The 15542-nt window shown below is 36.4% G+C and overlaps 1 protein-coding gene across 3 annotated transcripts in view; it reads left to right on the top strand.

Annotated features, from left to right (window-relative positions):
• Nucleotides 1–15542, top strand: part of ANKRD12 (ankyrin repeat domain 12) — a 156388-nt gene that overhangs the window by 69791 nt on the left and 71055 nt on the right. For all 3 annotated transcript variants that reach the window (XM_045849633.1, XM_045849634.1, XM_045849632.1), the window contains exon 3: nucleotides 9961–10108. In XM_045849633.1, coding sequence (XP_045705589.1) covers nucleotides 9961–10108 — 148 coding nt within the window. The remainder of the gene's footprint in view (nucleotides 1–9960; nucleotides 10109–15542) is intronic.

The following is a 15542-nucleotide window of genomic DNA, read 5'->3' as shown; positions in this document are numbered from 1 at the left end:
CCAAATTCAACCAGTTCTGTGAACACCCTGATCACCAGTGCTTTGAACTGTGCATCTGATAGGTTAGCTATCTTTTTGTCGCTTAGTTGTATTTGTTCAGGATCTTTGATCTGTTCTTCCATTTGGGCCTTTTTTTTTTTTGTCTTGATGCACCTGTTACATATGAGGGGCAGAGTTTTAGGTGTTCACTAGAGCAACCCAGTTGCTGGGACATGACGCTGTATGTGGGGCAGGGGTCCAAGAGGGAATAGTGGCATTTGCTCTGCTCTCTGTCGGATTTCAGTCCCTTTCTCCACTTCCCCCAAGCAAACTGGGCGATTCTGGTGCTGATTCTAGGACCCTGTGGGTTTCTTAATGAACTCTCCTGTGAGGCTGGGAGTCTCCCCTGGCACTTCAACCCCCCAGGTGTTTTCAATCGGTGTTTTGAGGCTTTATTTCCCCGACTGGGACCCTCGGTTGCGCAGTCTGCCTCACTCCCCAGTTTCACCTGGTTTATCTGTGTGTAAATGTGGGACCGCCTGGTCAGCTGCCTTGTGTGCTACACCCCACTCCACGATCGCTGCCACACCGGGTCTGCCTGCTGCCACCTTGTGCCCAGGGTCTGCCAACTGCAGCCTGCATGCCCAGGGTCCACCAGATGCCATCTTGCACACCAAGGGTCTGTCAGCTGCTGCCTTGTGTGCCTGGGGTCTGCAAACCACTGCTTTTTTTGCCTTGACCCCTCTCTGCCCGGCTGCCAACTCCACCCCTCCTACCAGTCTGGATAAATGTGTCTATTTTAACTCCTTAGTTGTTGGACTTCTCTATGGTTCAATTTTCTGTCAGTTCTGGTTGTTATATTGTTTCTAAATTGTTGTTGTCCTTACTTTGGTTGTGCATGGAGGCACAGTGTGTCTACCTATGCCTCCATCTTGGCCAGAAGTCCAAAAGTGATTTCTTAAAAGTTCGGAGATAAGAACAAAAAGCACTTTCTACTAACATATTTCTATTAAAAACATGGTTTAGGTAAGTTAAGAAAACTTATTAATTACTGGACTTATAAAATGAATAGGAAGAATAGAAACTATTAGATTCTTCATTTGTTAGGTTTGCCTTACATAGAGGGATTTATGTAACTGGTCTGTCTCAGCCTGTTGAATGATTCAGTATTTTTTGAAGATCAGTGTTTCTTTGGATGAGAGTCACAGCTCTTTTGAGGCAATAGGCATGGTGCCTACTGCCATGTTCTGGGATTTTTCAAGCAGCTTGAAATTTTCTTCAGTTTGAAATAGATACTTGACTTCTTATTTGGACCTTAAAAGAGGAAGGGCCATAATTTCCATTCCAAATTTTCTGCATGTAGATGATGTTATTGCTGCTTCTTACAAAATGAAGTTAGAAGGGAGGTTAGAAGAAGGTATGACCATATTATTCACCTGTACATTTACAAAACTTATTCTCATGATTGTCTTTTTTTTTAGTGAGCAATTGGCCTTGAAGCCAGCCTTTAGCTTCTGTTGTGTTTTTTCTTCATAAACGTTTTAGAAATGAATATGTAATTGGTTCTGTTATGTAAAAGAGACTTATTTACAGTTTAATATGGCACAGACTTGCTGTTACGAGATCCTAAATTAATACAATAACCTGAACTAAATTTAATTTTTAAATGTGTTTAAATAGAGCATAATTTTAAATAATCTCATTCTATAGCAATATACTTTTTATGTAAAGTGCCTTCATTACCTCATCCTATGTTTTAGTAGTTAGATGTTCATCAAAAATATCTACTCACAAAAGAAAAGATTCAATAAATTTTCGAAATGATTTACAATTCTTCAAGTATTTTATCCTTTCACCACCAGTCTGTGGGATTTTTCCCCCATTGGTTTTACTTTAGAAATTTTTCCACTGCAGTTTTTTAGCAATAAATTCGTATTTACAATTTGCCAAACAAGACCTTTCATTAAAACCTTTGGTAATTTAAAACCTGAGTTACATTCATAAAGTGAGAAAGTCTATGTCAATCATTTAACCTTCCAAGTAGCTGTTCTTCATTATCTCCTATCCAAGTGATAATCGGAACATTTTTTATTCTTCACATATAATACACGTTCATTGTAAAAAGTTAGAAAATACATGTAAGAATAATAAAAATAGAAATTGCCTTGTCAGAAACCATGAAGGGTCTGAGATTTTACTTTACCCTACTTGCAGTCTAATCAATTTCATGGATTCTGGAAGAAGACCTGAGACTTCTAGAACATATATAAAGGCTAGTTTATTTCTCATAGCAATAGCAATGTATAAACATTTGTGCTTGTTCCCTGAGCTCCATTATTCACAAATAGAGGCAAAGAGAGCCAGGTGACAACTGCATATACAATGGGTTGTGTTATAGTAAAGGAACCCCAAGTCTTTTACAGTGGACAGTAAATCTACCTGACCTTTCCCCCTAAGAGAGAAAGTATTTATTTTACTGAATAGTAGATAGATCTTCCCTTTGCTCCAGAGAGAGACATTGTATCCTCCAAGGCTATACTCTATACAGATATCCTTGAAAAGATACTCCAGAACAAAGGGAGTTTAGTACCTCTGCTTGCAAAATGTTCAGAAATGGCAAAAGAGCCATGGAGGATTGTCCCCCAACATACTTGAAATGCCATTACCCCCAGTTAACCATTAACATTTGAGTTTACGTTCTTGAAGAGTTTTCTATTTACATGTGCATATTTTTTTCTAGGTAAATTTCCCACTGAGTTGGTAAAGGCTACTGGTATGTTGTGTAATAGGAGTAGTGATAAAAGGTCATTCTGGTGTTGCCATTCATTACTGTGTCTGAATGGTGTTGTAGGTTATTCAAAAAATAATACTAGCCCTGACTGGTGTGACACAGTGGGTTGGGCCTTGTCCCACAAACACAAAGGTCACCTGTTCAATTTTCAGGCCACATGCCTGGGCTGTGGGCCAGGCCTCCAGCTGGGCATGTGAGAGGCAGTCAATCAGTGTTTCTCTTGCATATCAATGTTTCTCTCTCTCCTCTCCCTCCCTTCCCTTCTCTCTAAAAATAAATAAATAAAATCTTTTTAAAAATAATACTAAATGAAAAAGACAAAATACGGAAGAAGAATGTGCCACTGAGTCTTTCTTGAATTGATAGAGTATATATATCATTTGGTAATATAGAAATTTCTAGACAATCAGAAATAACTATTTTGTGAAAGTTTTTTTCCACAGATTTGAAAATAATTTTTAAAGTATGAAGAATTTCACAAAACCCTTAGTTTAAATAACACTTCTAAAGACAGTTTTATTTTACAGAGAACAGGACAGGTTGGTTGCAGTTATGAATATTAATACTAATGACCATATTACACAGCAGAGCATGATCAGTATATTCTTGTGAACATTTTCCATTTAACATGTTACCAAACTGATTTCTTTTAACTTGTTGTCTGGCATTGAACAGTATTTTTACTGAAAGGGAGAAGGGGCATCTTATTTTTCTCAGGTTCTCTTATTAATAATAAAGATTCATATTTCTAAGGCAAATCTCTAGAATTTTGTTAGTATTAATCATGCCTTTTTATTTCTGATGTTTTGCCGTCTGGGGCCTTGCTGATTCTGGGGAGACTGCCCCTCCCAGGGTCAGTCAACCTAGAGGTAGTAAACAACTCATTTGTGACCGTGCCTTTCATATGTAAACCAACCAATCCAGACTCCATCCCCAACCACCAACTTGATTCAGTTCTTACACTCTGGGCCACTCTCCCCCTGCCCTAATTATTACCCCAGAGCCAGGTATCAGATAACTAGAGAAACTGTATGGTACCTTTACAGCCTGCTGAAACTACAGTAAGAGCTTTTGTCCACATTTCCTTCCTCTCCTTTTGCCTCCTGATCTACCTTGGTGCTTCCCCATGTGGCCCTGCATAATATGGCATATGCTCCCTTTGGGAACTGTGAAGAACAAACTGTCCCACAATGAGTGGTCTCTTGATCTGTTGGCCTTATCATACCTGAATAATAAACACACATTTTTATAGCAACCTTATGAATAAATTGCATGTCTGTGAAGCTCCATTTCATTGGCAGAAGTTTAAAAAAACGGGTTAAGAGGATTCTAATACTATTTACTTCCAGTTATAAAGTAAACTTTTATTCTTCAGCGATCTTGACTAGTTAAGATATAAGGGAGTCACATTCTCCTCATAATGTGCTAATAGATTTACCAAGAATTAATGTAGTCTATTCAGATGATACTGTAATCTGTTAAGATCATCATAGGCTTTTCTTTACTATTTTGATGCAGTGAATTGTAAGATTTTCTAATAGTGAACTACTCTTACATTCTTGGGATGAATTCTGCTTGACCATGATATATCTTTCTAAGAGTAAGTTTGATTTCACACTTTATTTAGGGTAGTTTATGTTTGCATTTATTTCATAATCAATTTAGTATATAATTTCTGTTTTGGACTCTTATGTATCAGTTTTATTCTAGACTTAAAAAATGAATTGGGTAGCTTCTTATCTTTTATGCTATACCATTGTTTACATGAAATAGAAAATATCTTCCTTGAATATTTCTTTTATAAACTAGTTTTTAGAAATACATGTTTTCTAAAAAATAAATCCATTTTTTCAGACCTTAATTTTTAGTGGTATGAAAATGAATACAGTACTTTGTATCTCTGGAATTATATTTAGGACTCAATCCTAGTTTTTATTTTTCTCTCCTCATTTTTATGATTAGACTCACTAAAAGTTTTATTCTATTGCTATTTCAGAATTACCTTTTGATCTTATTGATAAATTTTACTTTAAAAAATACAGTATTTTTATTTTTTATGCTGTTTTTTCCCCCTCTTCTTTTTTTAGTTTATTTTCCATCTCAGGTTGAAAGCTAGTGTCTTGTGCGAATTGAGTTTATTCCTGATTTGCTTCTGAGAATCTCTGCAATTGTGATGTCTATTGTTGTTTGAAAACTGTTCTTGTAAGCTCTCCTGATAAGGTGATGTGGCTTAGTTCTTACTGTCTAGTCTGTTTTTCACAAAGGAGTCATCGTCATAGCCCAGTTTAGATGCGCTGTACCAATTTGGATGTTGGATTGTAAGAGTGGCCTTGATAATTATTATAGACCATCAGGGTAGAATACTTTACCTGAATGAATGGGCACAGCATATTAATAAAACACACTCTGTTTAATTCAACCCAGAGTCACTTTTTCAGATTTGTATTTGTTCATTGGTAATAACATCTCTGTTACACTTAGACATAGACTTCTGTTATAGTCAAGATACTTTGTTTTATTATTTTAAAATTATGTTATTAAGTAAAAGTAGGGAAGTATGAATGAAACAAGTTAGAAAAATTATAATTGTTGAAATTGGTCTTACACATTGAAGGCAGTGATGGCTTATAATCTCTACTTTTTTGCGTGTTTGAAAATTCACTTTATAAAATATTTCTTAATACTGTATTGCTCAGCTAAAATTGTTTGGTTTGGGGGGCAAATATTGCTATTTTTATTTTCTTTTTAAATTATTATAGTTGTCCCAATTCTTCCTTTTTCCCCCGTTCACGAGCATCCCACGCTTTCTTCAGGGATCTCCCCCTCCTTTGTTATGTTCATGGCTCATACACGTAAATTCTTTGGTAACTCCATTTCCTATACCTGATCTTAACATCGCTGTGCCTATTCTGTAACTACCAATTTCTACTTCTTAATCTTTTTACCATTTCTCCTATTCCCCCATGCCTCCTCTCCACTGGCCACCATCCTGATGTTCTCTGTATCTGTGGTTCTTTTCTGCGTGTTTGCTTAGTTTGTTTTTAGATTCAACTCTGTTCATAGTTATGTATTTATTGCCATTTTTAAAATGTTTTATTGATTATGCTATTACAGTTAACCCATTTTTTCCCCTTAATTCCCCTCTGCCCTGCACACCCCCTCCCACCCACATCCCCTTCCTTTAGTTCATGTCCATGGATTGTACATATAAATTCTTTGGCTTCTACAATTCCTATACTGTTTTTAACTTCCCCCTGTCTATTTTCTATATACCATTTATGCTACTTATTCTCTGTACCTTTTCTCCCTCTCCCGAACTGGTAACCCTGCATGTGATCTCCATTTCTGTGATTCTGTTCCTGTTCCAGTTGTTTGCTTAGTTTATGTTTTTTGTTTGTTTGTTTGTTTTAAGGTTTGGTTGTTAATAATTGTGAGTTTGTTGTCATTTTACTGTTCATATTTTTTATCTTTTTCTTAAATAAGTCCTTTTAACATTTCATATAATAAGGGCTAGGTGATAATGAACTCCTGTAACTTGAGCTTATCTGGGAGGCACTTTATCTGCCCTTCTATTATAAAGGATAGCTTTGCTGGATAGAGTCATCTTGGATGTAGGTCCTTGCCTCTCATGACTTGGAATACTTCTTTCTAGCCTATTCTTGCCTGTAAGGTTTCTTTTGAGAAATCAGCTGACAGTCTGATGGGAACTCCTTTGTAGGTAACTCTCTCCTTTTCTCCTGCTGCTTTTAAGATTCTCTCCTTATCTTTAATGTTGGGTAATGTAATTCTGATGTGCCTTGGTGTGTTCCTCCTTAGGTCCAACTTCTTTGGGCCTCTCTGAGTTTCCTGGACTTCCTGAAAGTCTATTTCCTTTGCCAGATTAGGGAAGTTCTCCTTCATTATTTTTTCAAATAAGTTTTCTGTTTCTTGCTCTTCCTCTTCTCCTTCTGGCACCCCTGTGATTCAGATTTGGAATGTTTAAAGATGTTCTGGAGGTTCCTAAGCCTTTCCTCATCTTTTTGAATTCTTGTTTCTTCATTCTGTTCTGGTTGAATGTTTCTTTCTTCCTTCGGCTCCAAATCATTGATTTGAGTCCTGGTTTCCTTCCCATCACTGTTGGTTCCCTATATATTTTGCTTTATTTCACTTTGGGCAGCCTTCATTTGTTCCTTCATTTTGTGACCAAGCTCAATCAGTTCTGTGAACATCCTGATTACCAGTGGTTTGAACTGTACATCCAATAGTTTGGCTTTTCCTTCATCACTTAGTTGTATTTTTTCTGGAGCTTTGATCTGTTCTTTCATTTGGGCCATTTTTTTTCTTTTGGCATGCCTATTACATAGTAAGGGTTGGAGCCTTAGGTGTTTACCAGGGCAGGGCAACCCATGTGACTGCGTTGTGACATTATATGTGGGGGAGGGGCCTGAGAGGGAACAGTGCTGCTTTCTTTGCTCTCTGCTGGCTTTCAGTCATATCCCCTGCTACCCACAATCCATTTGGGCCCTTCTAGTACTGCTTCCCAAGTAGATGGGTTTGTGTACATTATGGGACCCTGTGGGTCTCTTCAACAAACTCTCCTGTGAGGCTGAGAGTATCTCCCACTGCTACCTCAACCCCCACAGGTGTTTTTAGTCAGAGTCTTTGAGGCTTTATTTCCCTACGCTTCAATCCAGGTTGTGCAGTCTGTCTTGCTCCCCAGTTGTTCCTCCCAGTTTACCTACCTGTGAATGTGGGACCGCCAGGTCTGCCAGCCAAGCCTTGCCTGACCCTGTCCCCCAGCTCCTGCCCCATCAAGAATCCTCTCTGCCCAGCTGCCATCTCTGCCCTTCCTACTGGTCTGGATGAGTGTTTCTTCTTTAACTTCTTGGTTGTGGGACTTCCATACAGTTCAATTTTTCTGTTAGTTCTGGTTGTTTTGTGTTTTTAAGCTTGTTGTTGTCCTTTTAGTTGTGTGAGGAGGCTCGGTGTGTCTACCTATGCCTCCACCTTGGCTGGTAGTCCTCTTTATTGCCATTTTAAAGGTCATAGTTTTGATCCTCTTTTTCTTAAATAATTCCTTTTAAAATTTCATATAATAATGGTTTGGTGATGATGAACTGCTTTAGCTTTACCTAATCTGGATGCACTTTATCTACTTTTCAATTCTAAAAGATAGCTTTGCTGGATAGAGTAATCTAGGTTGTAACATTGAATACTTCTTGCTGATCCCTTCTAGCCTGCAAAATTTCTTCTGAGAAATTAGCTGACAGTCCTGTGGGAACTCTCCTGTAGGTTACTAACTGTTTTTCTCTTGCTGCTTTTAAGATTCTCTCTTTATCTTTAACATTTGGCCTTTTAATTATGATGCATCTTGGTGTGGTCCTCTTTGAATCCATCTTGTTTGGGATTCTCTGTGCTCTCTCAACTTGTATGCCTATTTCCTTCACCTAATTAGGGAAGTTTTCTTTGATTATTTTTTTCAAATAGGTTTCCAATTTCTTGCTCTTTCTCTTCTTCTGGCAACTCTATGATGTGAATGTTGGAATGCTTGAAGTTGTCCCAGAGGCTTACACTATCCCTGATATTTTGGATTTTTTCTCCTTGCTGTACTGTTTGGATGTCTTTTTCTTTTTTATGTTCCAAATCATTTATCTGATTCTCGGCTTCATCCACTTTGCTGTTGATATCCTGTAAATTGTTATTTCAATTAGTGTATACCTCATTTTTACTGGATCTTTTTTTCTGCTGTTGAGGTCCTCACTGAGTTCGTTGAGTATCCTGATCACACCAGTGTTTTGAACTCTGCATCTGATAGATTGCTTACTTCCATTTTGTTTAGTTGTTTATTTGGAGTTTTGATCTATTCTTTCGTTTGGGCCATGTTTCTTTGTCTCCTCATTTGGCAGCTTCCCTGTGTTTGTTTCTATGTATTTGGTAGAGCTACTATGATTCCCTGTCTTGGTAGTGTGGCCTAATGTACTAGGTGTCCTGTGGGGTCCAGTGACATGACCTTCCCTATTCTCCAAGCTAGGTACTCAAGTTGTGTCATCTGTGTGGTCTGAGTACTCCTTCCTCTTGTAGATGAGTCTTAATTACTGTCAGCAGGTCAGTAGGATAGATATACCCAGTCCAGGCAGCTAGTAGAAGTAGCTGTGACCGGCTAGCAACAACTCCTTCTGTGGTTTTTGAAGGTGGTTAGGTGGTTCTCCAGTGAGGCCCGTAACTATCTGCTGGGTGCACAGGCTCTGGTGTTCCCTAGGCTGTGCAGGCCAAGGTCAGCTTCCACTGGGGCCCCTTGGCTTAAGCTATAAAGTGATCTGCAGATGACTTTTGTTAGTGCCATGCCTGGAGCCACCCAATGAGAGGTATGGGTCTGGGCTTAGCAGTTGGGTGTTTGAGTGGATTTAAGGTCTGAAGACTGCCTAGCCCAGCCCTTCATATGGAAAAGCCACTATTACCAGCTTGGGTGGGACCATAATTTGGATTGAGTGAAACTTTAGGTAATTGTCGGGGCAGGGCTTACCATTTGAGCCAGGTTGATGGAGACTCAGATATGATGCCACCACACTGTGGCTCTGTGTGGGGCAGGGCTCAGAAAATGTACAGTGGCCACTTTCTGCAGTTCTGACTGGGAGGAAGCTATCCCCCAGCTCTTGCCCTGATGCTGTACACTTCAGTTCCTCCCTGTATGCCCCTGGTGCCCTTCAAAGTGCTGCCCCAGTGCTGGAGCCCAGAGGAAATGAGTCCAAGTCCTTGTGTGGGGCCCTACAAGAGGAAACACCTGAGAATCCAGCAGTTTCTTCTGCTGACCCAACCCCCCACCCCTGGTTTTTACAGCCAGAGGTTAATAGGATTTATCTTCCTGGCACTGGAACCCTGGGCTAGGTAGTCTGGTGTGGGGCTGGGATCGCTTGCTACCTAGATGTCCCTCTATTTTACATTCACCACATGTGGGATTGGGACCAGCCTGTTCTGCATCTCTGCCCCTCCATTCCTCCTACCTGTCTGGATGAATGTGGTATCTTTAATTCCTTAGTTGTTAGACTTCCATACAGCTCAATATTCTGACAGTTGTGAGTGATACTTATTTTGTAGTTTAGCTGTAATTTTGTTAAGTAGGTGGACTACATTTACCCATGCCTACTTCTTGACTGGAAGTCCTGTACTTAGCTAATATTGTTATAATTTTATCATATTTGATTTTTTACTAGAGTAAAGACAAGATTGCATCTTATAGCAGAACTCCAAAAATTGATCGAAGTGATGTGGGCAAGGAGATGAAAGAGAAATCATCCATGAAACGTAAACTTCCTTTTACCATTAGCCCATCAAGAAATGAAGAACGAGATTCAGACACAGGTAGAATAATTTGTTTTTGTTTTGTTTTTTTTCTGTAAAATCTTAATCATCTTTTACTGTGGTTTTCTTCATATTATTCCTCTTTCACCCCAATAGAAAAATTTTTGTATGTCAATATCTCAGATTTACCATTTTGAGGCAGAAATTCACAGAGTTAACACTAAGCATGATTTCTTAATCAAAAATTGTAAACAGTTTGCTTTTTTTCTTACTCTCTCACTGTTTATTACAAATCTATTACTTTCAGACTTAATTTTTTGAGGAGCATTTAATAATAATGAAATAGGGAGCATAGGGTATGTTAGATTTGAGAAAAAGTTGAGTTTTTGTGACACACTATTGAACCAACCAGAGAAAAAAGTTTAGGCATTTTAGATTCAGAAATGAATCAGAAATATGAACCCCCCCCCCGCCCCAGAAAAAGGGGGATTATTGAAACTAACTGCCTAATTCATATAACTTTTTTCCTCAAAACTCTTATATGTCAGAAATGATACTTGACATCAGTCAATCTCAGAATGGATTAGAACCTTATTACCACTGATAAGTTACTAGGTTGTGTTTTACCCCTGAGCTAATTATTTCTTGAAACTAGTACATACTTGAATGTTACATATTTATCATAATTGTTTTATCCCTTGCTTGAAATTTTAAATATGAGCTATTCTTAAGAATGTTTTAGTTTCACTAACAGAAAATTCGTGTTTCAATTTGAGTGTATATACAGAGATAACGGTATATCCTACTTATAGCTTTATAGCCATCCTAATCATCAATATGTAAATGATTTTGATTCTGAAATCTAACATAGCTTTAGAAAATATTTAATTTTTAGTATACATTTTAAAAAATATTTTATTTATTTATTTTTAGAGAGGGAAGGGAGGGAGAAAGAGAGAGAGAGAGAAAGAGAGAAACATCAACGTGCAGTTGCTGGGGGCCGTGGCCTGCGACCCAGGCATGTGCCCTGACTGGGAATCAAACCTGCGACACTTTGGTTCGCAGCCTGCGCTCAATCCACTGAGCTATGCCAGCCAGGGCTAATTTTTAGTATGCATTTTTAAAAGTAGGTAGGTGTAGGTAGGTAGGTGTCTTAGCTTGAAGTAGAAATTAAAAACCGTTCTTAAACACTCATTATATTTTAAATCTTGAAAATCACTCTTTTTGGAGTAATTAAGAACTTATATGATTTGCCCAGTTTTAGTTACATTAACTTTTGCTAGAGATTTAGAATGTTGGTTTTTTTTTTCTTTTCCTGAAGTGTGATTTTCCTTATTCTTAAACAGTGTTCTGAAGCTGTTAGTAGGTCACTTAGCTCAGAAGGTGCTTTTGTACTTTTATATTTACTTATTTCGTATTTTCTCCCTGGAGGTCCTTTTGTTTGTCATTTTTAAAGTGCTTAAAGAATCAGATTTTGTTTTTCAGTGACAGTAATATTTCTAGTAGTAGTTTGAAGAAGGAAGTTAGATAAATTCAAACACTGTCAACATATTTTTAGAAATAAATAAGGTTTCAAAATGATAAACTTCCCATGAGAACCTTTTTTAATAGATCAGGTGGCTTACTTGACCTTTATTTAGAATCAAATAAAGGGGATAATGTTACTTAGGAAGATAGGAACTTTAGGCACTAAATAAACATAATTGAATTCATATTTTATTAATTGGATTATGTATTTTTCCCCTCCTACAGTTTGTCCACTTAATTGAATTTTAGAGGAATGTTGCAGCTCTCTCTCCAAGACTGTTTCTTACCAGACTCTTATTTTTCTTTAGGAAATGTTATGTGCTAGTGCTGAAGAAGAGATTGATAGATTTAAACATATATATTAATTTTTCCATAGGCTAAATTTACAAATTTTAGAAAATAATAAATGAAAGATTTAGTTTTTGCCCACATGTGCATGCGCATGCACACACACACAGCATTAAGAATTTCCCCAGGCCCAAAGCAAAATGTCTTATTTACAATCCAGCTGTCTTACTGTTATTTTTTTTTTTAAATAAAGTAGAATGCAGAGGACTAGTAAGTGATAATCCTCATATAAAATATAATTATAGCATCAAATCCCATATTTGACATTCTGTGCAGTGTACTATAATTTAAACTATTAGCTAAAATTATAAGGATAAAGATACAGAGGGAAAAATATATAACAACCCTTGTCATGATATATTTAGTATTTAAAAACCTCTTAAATGTGAAGAGAAAAATACAAAAATGGGAAAGTGGACAAAAGGTGCAAACAGTAGTTCAGAATAACAAAATTACAGTAGGAAAAGAAACATATAAAAAAAATCAGTAGGTAATCATGGAAATACAGCATATAATGGTTGACAAAACTGTTGTTGGCCTAAACCATACCAAGTGGTCCCTGGTTGGAAATAGGAACTTGCTTTATTTAGTAGGTTTAAATTATTGGAGTATATTGGTGGAGGTAAATCTGACAACACATATCAAAATCTAAAAATTTATTAATATTGTTTGGTGTTTGGTCTACACATATAATTATTGATGAGTAAAAATTATCTTTAGGTATATTCATGTTAACATTGTTTATAATAGCAAAAAGAAAAACCAGGAACATATTGTCAACTAATATAAGATTTGTTAAATTATGGTAAATCCAATGAAGAAATCTGGTTTTATCCTTAAAAATATTATAAGAGAATATGCAGTATGGAAAGATGTTTATACTAGATAAACTGAAAAATAGGTTATAGAATAATAAGTATGTTTGGTTGTGTTAGTCATATTCTGTATGTTTGTATGTGCATACAGGACAGATATTAATACACATATTAAAAGAAGACTGTTTAAAAGTCTGTTTCATTGTAGAACTAAGTCTAAACGTAGTGAGTGTGTTATATGGGCCTCATACAAAAGGATTCACACTGAAATACATAGTTTATTTTTTTTAATAAATGCTTAAATTTTTCATTTTTTTCTTATTCTTTTATATGTGTGTTTATATTTTAGTATATGATATAGAAAAGAAGCAATTCATTTAGTTTTTTTTCTTTTTATATTGGATTAAAGTAATCTTACAGCTTTTTATTTTAAAATAGTGCGTGTATAGATTTTCCAATTCTTATATAAATTTCTCTCTTTCTTCTAGTTGCTTTGACTTTATATATATTAAAGGGACACTTGGAATGATGCTCACCAGATGTTAATATTTTATTTCCAGGATTTGGGGTTATTTGTTACTTTCTTTGTATACTTCTGTATGGCTTGAATTTTTTAAATAATGAATGTATTTTTATAAAACACAGTCATTACTATTTTTTAAAAGATGTTCATATTGCCCAAGGAAGGCTCACTAGTCCCAAAATCAGCAGTAATGCCACCAGTGAAATGAGCCATTCTTAGTCTTTATTTTGAAATACCCTAGTGTGAACTGCTATGCTTATAAAGTTCAATAATGCCATCAGGGACTACGTGCTTTTCATCATTCTGCTCTGCCGCCCTTAGCTTGTATATAGGCTTTGTTTTTGGCATTTTGCCTTATAATCACAAATCATCTGCTTCTTCCTGCGCAGAAAATAGGAGAGCAAGGACCAAAAGCAAAAAGTGTTTTTTTCTCCCAGCGAGACTTCACCTATTTTACTGATGAAACAACTTTCCTAGGAACTTCTGCCTCCATCTCATTGGCTAGGCTACCCTGTTACTGGGAGATCTGAAAAGCCAAATTCTTTTTTAGCTGGGCAGATCGTCATCCTATTTAAAATTGGAGTATTTCTGGTAAGAAGGAGAGAATGAATATTGGGTAGGTAGGTGCCTTAGAGTGCTGCCACTGTATAGTATAAAGTTTTTAGCACAGTAACTAATAACTGATGTTTGTACCTAAGCAATTTTTTTCTGTACAACCAGTCATAAAATCATATTTTCCTTTTTTCCTAATTTAATGGCATCCAAGGGAAAGCCACAATTCGTTGGCATAAAAGTACTGAACAGCTATCTAGAGGCTAGACATGAATGAATCTCTTCTTAGCCTCTAAACTAAATTTGCAGTTATTTTGTTATGAGTAATGTCATCAAAAGCATTTTTACACATTGTATTTTTATTATACCCTGAATTTTTTATTTCTTTTCATTCCTAAGAGAAGGGTTGCAGTGTTAAAGAAATAAACATTTCTCTGATGTTTCTCCAAAATAATTATAGTTACAAAGTATCCAGCAGTATATGAATGTTCTTTTACCTCAAACAACATTGGGCCACATGTTTTTCTTTAGTTTTTGATAGATCTCTGTCCTGTAGAAGTAAATGAGTAGTATTGACTTCATCAATACTACTACTCATGAGTAGTATTATTTAAATAATTAGATACAACATTCTTTACTTTTATAAATACTTGTTTTCTCTTAGAAAACATTTATTTGCTTATTAATTTATTTTTGGCATATGTAGATAATGTGATATGAGAAATCCAAAGAGATACATAGTATGTGTTCCCAAAGTCTATGGTGGCAGTCGCAGAGCATGTTCAAATATTTTAAACTAAATTTTCTCTGCCTGCCAGCCTTAGAAGTTTTATTTTCCTTAAGCTTTAGATGCCATTAAAGGATTTGTTCTATTTACTGTGAGTCAAGCAGATTTACAGAGAGGAACTTTTTAAAGTAAGACTAATATAGTTTTTTTGATAACTATATTAAAGTAGTAGATTAAATCAGTGCTTCTCTTAATCACCTTTTGGTGATTTTCACGGAGGTTATTTATTACAGATTTACTCCCGTCCCTCCCCCATGATTACTTATTACAAATTTTTTAAAAGATTTTATTTACTTATTTTTAGAGAGAGGGGAAAGGAGGGAGAAAGAGAGATACATCAATGTGTGGTTGCTTCTCATGTACCCCCCCACCGGCGACCTGGCCCACAACCCAGGCTCATGCCCTGCCTGGGAATTGGACTGGCGACCCTCTGGTTCACAGTGCAGTGCTCAATCCACTAAGCCACACCAGCCAGGGCCATTAAAAAATTTTTCTGACATATAGCGCAAACCTTTTAAATCCTTCTTGCTATTATTTTTTTTCTTATTCTCAACTTACTATAAAGAACATATGAGGGAGAGATAGTCACTCTGTTTAGCACGTAAGAGTTTTACAAAAACCTCAACAGGTAGCAATAGTTACATTATAGTTTAGTCACAGTATAGCATAGAAGGAAGTGGCTTGTGGAAAGGGTTGGGATATGGAAGCTTTTAATTTTTAAGCTCCTCAATTAAGTTTTTATAGAATACAATTTAGATGCCCCAAATGTGAACATAGTTATTTGAATAAAAGTTAAGGGGTGTGTGGAATGAGGATGGGTTGATTACTTTGAAAGGAAGATTTGGATAAACTGTTATACTGCCTCCTATGTTAATGAATGTTCAGTTTATTCATATGCTTTAATCTGTCACAGTAATATGATCTACTTTGGTAATCCATTTA

The sequence above is a fragment of the Phyllostomus hastatus genome, unplaced genomic scaffold (genome assembly GCF_019186645.2).
Source record: "Phyllostomus hastatus isolate PE091 unplaced genomic scaffold, TTU_PhHast_1.1 phas_contig_80, whole genome shotgun sequence".
NCBI lineage: Eukaryota > Metazoa > Chordata > Mammalia > Chiroptera > Phyllostomidae > Phyllostomus > Phyllostomus hastatus.
Note: the sequence above shows the minus strand (reverse complement) of the source record. Positions and strands in the feature narration are given on the sequence as shown.